The sequence below is a fragment of the Salvelinus fontinalis genome, chromosome 18 (genome assembly GCF_029448725.1).
Source record: "Salvelinus fontinalis isolate EN_2023a chromosome 18, ASM2944872v1, whole genome shotgun sequence".
NCBI classification, from domain to species: domain Eukaryota; kingdom Metazoa; phylum Chordata; class Actinopteri; order Salmoniformes; family Salmonidae; genus Salvelinus; species Salvelinus fontinalis.
Window position 1 is genome coordinate 35522601 of NC_074682.1, and position 9970 is coordinate 35532570.

Consider the following 9970-nt stretch of genomic DNA (forward strand, 5'->3'; position numbering starts at 1 on the left):
TTAATTTTGAGTGTGACTCCAAATCCAGACCTCCATGGGTTGATAAATTTGATTTCCATTGATAATTTTTGTGTGATTGTTGTCAGCACATTCAACTATGTAAAGAAAAAAGTATTTAATAAGAATATTTCATTCATTCAGATCTAGGATATGTTATTTTGGTGTTCCCTTTATTTTTTTGAGCAGTGTACATCCACAGGTACACCTCCAATTGACTCAAATTATGTAAATTAGGCCATTAGAAGCTTCTAAAGCCATGACATAATTTTCTGGAATTTTCCAAGCTGTTTAAAGGCAGTCAACTTAGTGTATGTAAACTTCTGACCCACTGGAATTGTGATACAGTGAATTATAAGTGAAATAATCTGTCTGTAAACAATTGTTGAAAAAATTACTTGTGTCATGCACAAAGTAGATGTCCTAAACGACTTGCCAAAACTATAGTTTGTTAACAAGAAATGTGTGGAGTGGTTGAAAAATAAGTGAACAACAAGTTATATACAACTGTATATATATATATATATTCTTATACAACTCAATACTTCAAATATCATTATAATATCGCCCAAAAATAATATAGCAATATGTAATTGTATTGATTCCCCTCCATCACTAATGCCTTACAGGAAAACAAACAATGCCGCAAGGTTGTATAATATTGACATTTCTAGAAGAGAAAAAGAAGACCATGAATACATGTATGATATTTTTATTAGAAAACAAATAGAAAAGTAAAATAGTTGCATATTGTTAAAACAATTTTCCACAATGTGTTATTCCAACAGAGAAAGAAGCACCACATCATACAAGTCACATAAGGTTCAGATGAACAAAAACTGGTAACACAATTTGTTTTAGACGTAAGAGGTACAGACACCACACATTAGCTAAATAGTTTGGGACTTCATAAAAGTTCAAAATACTTAAAAAGACAAAGTGTCTTTAAACAGAGTAACCCAGGTGGGAGGATATGGTACACCATGCTAGTCCCACCAGCTGCCATTTTTTATTAAGATTTTAATGAGCACCATATAAGCACCAAATGAGCACCATCCTGATAGGAGCATCATAGTTTTGACCAAAATTATAATTATTCAATAACACTCTTCTAAAAGGTAGTACATGACACATTTCTAAGCATTTTATAGAACCTTCATCAGCAATGCCTAAACATTATTAAATGCAACTGAGATGCCAATGCAATTTTAAATTAGATAGGGTTAAGTTGCTTTCATTTTACATTTTCATTTGAGTAATTTAGCAGACACTCTTATCCAGAGCGCCTTACAGGAGCAATTAGGGTTAAGTGCCTTGCTCAAGGGCACATTGTTCACCTAGTCGTCTCGGGAATCAAACCAGCACCCTTTGGGTTACTGGCCCAACGCTCTTAACAGCTAGGCTACCTGCCACCGTACTTTCCATTTGTCTTAGCTAACGAATGAGTTACAACGTCGCAGTCCATATTCGTTTTGCATTACATGCTATGGTCAGGATTCTTACAGGCAAATAGCAATTGATGTCTAGTTAGGTGAGAGGAACATATGTAGTAATCAGATTCCTTTGGTAATACCATTGGCAACTGGTAATACCATTGGCTACAATCTAAACCACAAGTAAGTATAAGTGATTGTATTCATGAGCATTATTGAATAAAGCAGAAAGTTTAAAGAGATTGAACTGGATCTTAAGCACTTACAAATTCGTAACAAATCATACGAATTGCAGATTTGTAAAAAAATATATATATTGCAGGACGTAACATTTCATACGAAATGGATGACGTTGTACACAATTGTGCACAATTTTCAGGGCCCGTTGTGGCTTTGAGTGCTACTTTCAAAACTACTGGCTGAAATTATATAAAACCTTTATAATGCATCTTTAAGTGGTGAAAAGAGGGATCAACCTGATATTGAGAAGGAAAATCACTTGTCATTAAAGGGGAAAATCAGCAGTTTTTTTACTTATCAATTAATGATATGTACCCATTGATTCTTGAATAATGTAACTTATAAATGCTTCATGATCTTAGTTCAACTGTCATACCCCATCAGAACCCAAAATATAAGCTTGTTTTACTCCAATGTTTAGAAACAAAGTAAATATAAACAAACACTACATGGCCTCAAAACATGGTTAAAACTATAATTTTGATATCATGGATGGTCAGTCCTATCATCCATAGCTTTGTCTATGAATTTTTAAGTGGTTACATTTCTCCAGACCCATCCCTCAGCTTTTTACCAAAACGGGGGCGAGGCACAGTTTGTTATAGTTTCTGCTGCTGATTGCAGCTTTATAGTACTATGTCACATAATTTCTCCTGATGCACTTTTCAAGTTTCAGTCAAAAGTTTCAAGTTCTATGCATTTCACTCTGCATGTAGATAAGTTTCAAGATAGGCTCTAATGCACTTGAAATATTGCCATACCCTCCCTTCACCATCTCCTAACCTCCTTGTGCAAAAAATGTGTGGGAAGTGAGTTTCAGTTCACTGGAAATGCAACTACTACTGTTCATATACAGAGAGAAAGGTTTTCAAACAAAGACCTCTATTAGCCCCTCATTCAGCTGCTGTATCAACTCAGACCCAGGCCAGCCCAAACCAACTGGGCTTGAGATCTGAGGGGCTGGTCTATGGGTTTAGGCCTGCAAATTCAGTCGGGCCCTCTTTCGCAATGCTTTTCCCAGTGCTCCCAACTGTCTCACTCTGAGAGACATGGATTGTCAGTCACAGTCAAATACACATAGCTAGTGTTCAGCAGGTCATCGACTCATCTTTCAATAAACTGCAGGTTGATCTCACTCTCTGGCACCAGCAGTGTCCGGGTCATGGGTTTGACTGCTGCACCACTGCCTTCTGGATCGGGCTTCACATCAAACTGCATCAGAATCTGAGGGGACCAGGAGAGGGGTTGAGAAAATTAGAGGGCACCCCTCACATGAACAGTACTTAGAAGAACGGAAGTCTATTACAAGGATAAAAACACAGTATACAGTCACAACCGAAATGATTGGCACCCTTGATAAAGATGAGAAAAGGACTGTATAAAATAAAAAATCCAAATACTGAGCTATATCGTATGCACATTTTTTGGGGGGAAATATTACATTTTATACTAATACAATTACTCAGATGTTTTTTTTTCCTTAATACTCTGGCACCCTCCCCTTGCGAAGATAACAGCACTGATCCTTTTTGTAAAATGTTATATGAGATTGGAGAACACATTGGGAGGGATCTTACACTAGAGAGGAAAATGTATTACTTGTTAAACAAAATCTCATTAAATAATAAAATGTTCCCAAAAAATGTAGTGTACAACATAGCTCAATATTTGTGTTATCTTATAGTTTCTCATCTTTATCAAGGGTGCCAATAATTTCAGTCATGACTGTATGTACTGGGACTCAAAATGCTATGAAAATGAATTTAATTTTATGAGACACTTTCTGCCAAAGCCTCGATGTAAAAGTGACCAAAAATCAACTCACTCGTGCAAGTGCCAGGTAGACCTCCAGTTCTGCGATGCGGCGGCCAATGCAGCTGCGTTTGCCCACACCAAAGGGCACTGAGGCATAGGGGTGGTGGCCTTCTTCCCGGTTCAGCCAGCGTTGGGGCTGGAAGGCATTTGGGTTCGGGAAAAATGATGCATTCCGGGATGTGGCAAAGTGGCAGAGGGTGATCAGAGTCTGGATAGGATAGAATCGTGAGATCCTGGACATTTGCCTTTACACATGAATATTACACCATATTGCTGTAAAAGTGCTGAAAAATAAGCACTCAACATCACGTCAACACCTACGTTTTTGGGGAGGAGGTAGCCTCCGACCTGGATGTCTTTGTCAGCGATGACCCTGGCATTGGCCGGAATAACAGGATAAAGTCTGGAGAAGCCAAAACACAACTATGTCAGTGTGACTGATCAGTCTAATGACTGATCGATTGGTTGTAGTAGTTGATTGAATCAAGGGTACGTAGTTCACACCAATTGGTAGTGGATGAAATGAACTTCCCTTAATTATATAACGAGGAGCTATGAGCAGTTGGAATAGTGCTATATAAATCCAAACCTATATCATTACTATTATTATTTTGGGGCGGCAGGTAGCCTAGTGGTTAGAGCGTTGGGCCAGTAACCAAAAGGTTGCTGTATCGAATCCCTGAGCTGACAAGGTAAAAATCGGTCATTCTGCTCCTGAACAAGGCAGTTAACCCACTGTTCCCCGGTAGGCTGTCATTGTAAATAAGAATTTGTTCTTAACTGACTTGCCTAGTTCAATAAAAAAAATATCATTCATCATATTTATGCTGCAATAGTTTATGTGTCGGGGGGCTAGGGTCAGTCTGTTATATCTGGAGTATTTCTCCTGTCTTATCCGGTGTCCTGTGTGAATTTAAGCATGCTCTCTCTAATTCTCTCTCTCTCTATATCTCGTAGGACCTGAGCTCTAGGACCATGCCTCAGGACTACCTGGCATGATGACTCCTTGTTGTCCCCAGTCCACTGGGCCGTGCTGCTGCTCCAGTTTCAACTATTCTGCCTGTGGCTATGGAACCCTGACCTGTTCACTGTGATTACTATTATTTGACCATGCTGGTCATTTATGAACATTTGAACATCTTGGCCATGTTCTGTTATAATCTCCACCTGGCACAGCCAGAAGAGGACTGGCCACCCCTCATAGCCTGGTTCCTCTCTAGGTTTCTTCCTAGGTTTTGGCCTTTCTAGGGAGTTTTTCCTAGCCAGTGCTTCTACACCTGCATTGCTTGCTGTTTGAGGTTTTAGGCTGGGTTTCTGTTCAGCACTTTGATATATCAGCTGATGTAAAAAGGGCTATATAAATAAATTTGATTTTTACCTGAGAACTTCCTTGACCACAGCCTTCATGAGGGGCATGCGAGCCACGTCTGCAGCCCCAGGCACCCTCCGACCCCCCATCACAGCCAATACCTCCTCCCGCAGCGAGGCCTGAATCTCGGTGTGCCGAGACAGCTCGTAAAGGGACCAGGACATGGTGCTGGAGATCTGAAAACACACAGGACACAGCAGATCAGTACAACTGTAAAATCATTCACCATAAGAACACCGCAGCAGTGGATGGAAAGGATAGTGAGCTCTCTACAGCTAAGCCTGACTATATGGGATCAGACTAAACATACAGAGAGGGAGATTAAGAAGAGGAAGTACGCTGTGACTAGGAGTGAGGGGGAATGGAGACGTTTGGCTATTGGATATGTTAAAAACAAATATTAAAGCACTAGGTCAAAGATAGAGCGATGAGGACAGAGGTGAGAGAGATGAGAGAGGAAGGAGAGATTAGAGATGTTCCTCACCGTGTCCACCCCAGCCAGGAGCAGCTCAGTGACGTTGCTGTACACCGTCTTCATGGGCAGCCCCGTGCGTGTTAGAAAGTAAGTCAGATATCGCCCCTCCACTTTCTCTCCCCGCGCCACCTTCTCCGCTTCCTCCATCAGACGCTGGTCAATGTGACCTTTTGCTGCAATGAGATAGATCAGGGGTCAAGATCAGAATGAAGGAGCTCAGTCAGACCTGAGTTCAAATACTATTTGAAACCTTTCAAATACTTTCAGCGTTTGCTTTAGCCCGCCTTGAGTACCAGATGGGCTAGGTGTGCAGTATTGCGACAATTCTATTGGTTCCATAACACCAGGCAAGTTCAATCAATTCTAGCTAGTATTTGAAATGATTTCAAATAGTATTTGAACCCAGGTCTGAAAGAGCTCTAGTCAGATTTAAGGGATCCGTATAGCTTGAAGAGGAAAAAAATAGACCTCTGGGAACGCTTACTACGGGGATTACAGGTAATGAATGGAAGGAGACCACACACTATGGGTTCTGTTCAATGGGAACTATTTATAGTTACTATAAGTTACTAGAAATCTATCCGTTGGGAGAAACTAACACTGGGGGCAACTAATAATAAAGCAGTAGGTCAGTCAGGTAGCATGGATTAAAGAAGTCCACGGAATTAAACCAAGGTGGAGCAAGTATTATTATTAATACTTATTTCTACTTTGCACATTCTTCCACTGCAAATCTACCATTCCAGTGTTTCACTTGCTATATTGTATTTACCTCGCCACCATGGCCTTTTTTTTGCCTTTACCTCCCTTATCTCACCTCATTTGCTCACATTGTATATAGACTTATTTTTCTACTGTGTTATTGACTGTATGTTTGTTTTACTCCATGTGTAACTCTGTGTTCTTGTATGTGTCGAACTGCTTTGCTTTATCTTGGCCAGGTCGCAATTGTAAATGAGAACTTGTTCTCAACTTGCCTACCTGGTTAAATAAAGGTGAAATAAAAAATAAAATAAATAAAAGTATGAGGCTATCCAAGATGGCAGCTCACCAAATTGGAACATGTAGTCCCAGCACTGGCAGAAAGTGTCCCAGGGCTTGGGGAACAACTGGTGTAACCAGGCGGGCATAGCCATGGTGAGGAGCGTCATGACAAACATGGTGTTAATGGACTGAATGAAACGTTCTGTCTCCATGGGAACCACAGGGTCTAGACAACCAATCCTGGACTCGAACAAGATTGAGGAAATCCCTGCAGAGGGGAAGACAGGCAGAGGGTAAGGGGAGAAGGGTTTGAAAGGCTTTCCAGAAGGGCTTTGTGTTTTCCCTCTGTAATACAGATCCAATCAAGACTATTATAGACTTGTCAGAGTAACATACTCGAGTAGGTTATGGTAATAGACTAAACTAGCAACCTTCAATGCTAATTGCCATTGATACATTACATTTACATTTAAGTCATTTAGCAGACGCTCTTATCCAGAGCGACTTACAAATTGGTGCATTCACCTTATGATATCCAGTGGAACAACCACTTTACAATAGTGCATTAAATCTTTTAAGGGGGGGGGGGGGGGGGTTAGAAGGATTACTTTATCCTATCCTAGGTATAAGAAAGATGCACATAGTGACCTCTCTTACAGCACATACAATAGAATGACAATGATAAAGCTCCTTCCTGATTTTGTCTCTTATTATTACAGGCACCTGACCACAGATGCTAACCTCATATACCACCGTTTAAAAAACATTATCAAAGAAACAGAGTTGAGTAAAAGCAGGCCTCAGGGGCACACCACAGTGAATGTAAATAGTCCTTACCTTCGAGGCCGAAGCGGTAGAACTCGCTGCCGATGTCCGGAATGAGGCCGCGGGGGTCCTGGCGCCTGCGGAGGCGGAGCTTAGTGATGAGGTCATCTACCACGCCGTTTAGAGTCGCATCGTAGGCCTCCACCGCCTTCGGACGTAGCATGTGCTTCCCCAGGAGACTCCGCACCGCCTGCCACTCCTCCCCCTCACTGAAGAGAGTAAGGTAAACAGAAAATAATGCCATCAAATGAGTTTGCACACCAACAAACATCAATAATGTACATGTTTTATACAGGCTGGGCCAACTGTACTGTAGGCTACATTATGGAACTGTAATTGTTCAGTTTGTGTCATTCTTTTGTTTTTTTAATCTTGTGTTTGTTGTGTAGTAAATATTTCAGCTTGTATTTTCATGGTTTTATTAGTTTTTTTCCTGTAAAGCACAGAAGTTAGGTGTTGCATTCCATGACTGAAATGTGCTGTATAAATAAAGCTTGAATTAATTTGAGATAGTATTTTCATATTCCTGGTGATTAGGTAATAACCCATAGGTAATAATAACCCATCATAGATCGAGGGATGACTCACTGTCTGTACGGCCGCTAGACCAATTATTCCTTTGTCTAAAGTCTTTGTTTCATCTCTGTTAATATTTCCTGTGAACAGCACGTCACCCTGACGTCAGAACAGCTTAAATCAGCGTGACAACTCATTGAGTAAGATCACACAGTCAGACACTGTCACAAAGATAATTAGGCTGCTACAGTGATATGATGAAATATGGGACACCCATAAAAACAGATGCCAAAAACAGATGCCAGATGTCAAGTTTAACAGTGTCCGATGGTGATGACTGTGGCTGTCTGAGGGTGTGGTAAAGACAGAGAGAAGAGGAGAGGGGAGGGGGGAAGAGGAGAGGTGTCGTGATGAGAGAAAGGAATATGGCGATAGGGGAGGGAAAGGGATAGGAGAGAGGAGGCAAGGGCAACAGAGTAGAGGGGAGGGGGACAGCATGGGAGGAAAACAGCAGAGGAGAGGAATGGTACTCACGCTGTGAGCAGTCCATAGCCGTGGCCTCGTTGTTTCCTATAGTCCTTCCAAGAGGAGAGGTCAGAGCGGATGGGGGTCTGGCCCTCCTGCCTCAGCACCTGCTCTATCAGGGCTGGTTCGGCCACGTGCACTGTCAGGATGGGACCGAAGCTGGCCTTCCACATTGGCCCGTAGCGCTTCACACCCTCAAGCTGGGAGAGGACAATACATTAGCACACAACGCATATAGATTGCACGATTCATTAGAGATGGAACCGTCCATAGAATTCATCTATTTCTATGGATGGAACATCAACATGTTGTGAGCAGACTAAAGCTAAAGCTGCTTGATGTAAAGTTTATGGCCAAAATCTGTACAATGTTCAAAGTTGGCAGCTGCCCTATGGTCAGTATGTGATATAAAGCTTGCCTTCTTGCTCCTTATGCTCCCCATCTACCCCTATGAGCCAGCAGACACCCCCAAAGCACAGGAACGTGCCTGTGTTGCCCAAGGCACTTTCCTGCTCAATGAACCACTTGTCTTACATAGCCTATACATTCGCAACTACATGTCTGGTACATTTAGGTAGCTTTTGTTGGTCCCTGCATAGCTTTTTAATTGCTGGACAATTACATTGCACACTGATGGTTAGGTTATACAGTACATGTAAGAGCCCAGTGACAGGGTCTGCCAGTCTGACACTGTTCATGGCCTTGGCTGACTGAGGGAGGGCAAGCCTCAAGCCTGCCCTTCTCTATAGCACCATGCCATATCTAACCTAATGGAGTTGGTGTAGAAAGATGGCTAAGCTGAGTTCCCACTTTCGTTTTTCAGGGGAAACAGAAGTTAGGTTGAAAATACTGTACCCCTGAAAACCGGATGTTAGCGTTTTCTGGTGACTCTGCATAGGCTATGCCATACCCAACAGCAATGTAATAACCTATCTATTCCAAGAAACAATGTGAAGACCATATAAATCTCCTAATGAAACATTCATTACTATGGCTTTGCTGTTAAAAAAACAAACCCATAAGCACTAAGTATAATAAATTATAAAACCCCAATTTCATACATTTACATCGGTGTCTGGCTAAAAAGTAATGATTAAAAAGAAAAGATCAACAAGTCAACAAAATTATTTACCTGCAGCTCGTGGAGGCGGGACAGTCCCCGTTTGGCGAAGAGGTCCCAGGCAAATTTGGCGACGGTGGGACCCGGCATCTCCTTTAGGGTTTTCATCCCGTGCGCCGCCTCGGTCTTCTTCAGGCCAGCTGTGCTCTCAGCCCACTTCTCCATCCACTTGATCAGCGGGGACGCACTGCGACCGGACACTTTGAGGGCTTGCTGCAGCATCCTTATGGCTATGTTCATACGATGGAAGATGAACGAAGGAAAGTCTGTCGGGTGTCGGTGCTCATCTTGCACCAAGACACTGTATTTATACCGCTCGACCCATGCCGGACTAGAGTTGTTAAGTATCTCAGTGTGGGCCAATGAAAGCGAATGCTGGGTTCGACCCCGCCCAGTGGCAAGGCTGGGACGCAGTAGGCGTGAACTATTTGGAAGGTGTGTCCAATCAGATGGCAGAAGTCAGACCAACCCAAAGAAGCGCACACGTGGAGGGTAAATAACCTAATCAATTTTTATGTAGGACGATTTTTCTCAGACACCGGTGGAGGCTGCTGAGAAACAATTTTCCTGTACTGCATTTCTCTGTCTGGGCTTTTATTAGGAGGAAATGAATAGCAAACAGATATATGATAAGAATAAAATGCGTTACCCTAAATCACATATTGAAAAGA

At 42.0% G+C, this 9970-nt stretch overlaps 1 protein-coding gene across 1 annotated transcript; it reads right to left on the minus strand.

The window, feature by feature from the left end:
- Nucleotides 1-693: 693 nt before the first annotated feature.
- Nucleotides 694-9611, minus strand: LOC129815414 (25-hydroxyvitamin D-1 alpha hydroxylase, mitochondrial-like). The gene is made up of 9 exons (XM_055869213.1): nucleotides 9312-9611; nucleotides 8189-8379; nucleotides 7151-7347; nucleotides 6381-6581; nucleotides 5339-5502; nucleotides 4864-5030; nucleotides 3807-3888; nucleotides 3496-3693; nucleotides 694-2894 (listed from the first exon to the last, which is right to left on the minus strand). Exons 1-9 carry the CDS (start codon nucleotides 9537-9539, stop codon nucleotides 2775-2777), a joined length of 1548 nt encoding a protein of 515 aa, XP_055725188.1. The 5' UTR covers nucleotides 9540-9611; the 3' UTR covers nucleotides 694-2774.
- Nucleotides 9612-9970: the final 359 nt, after the last annotated feature.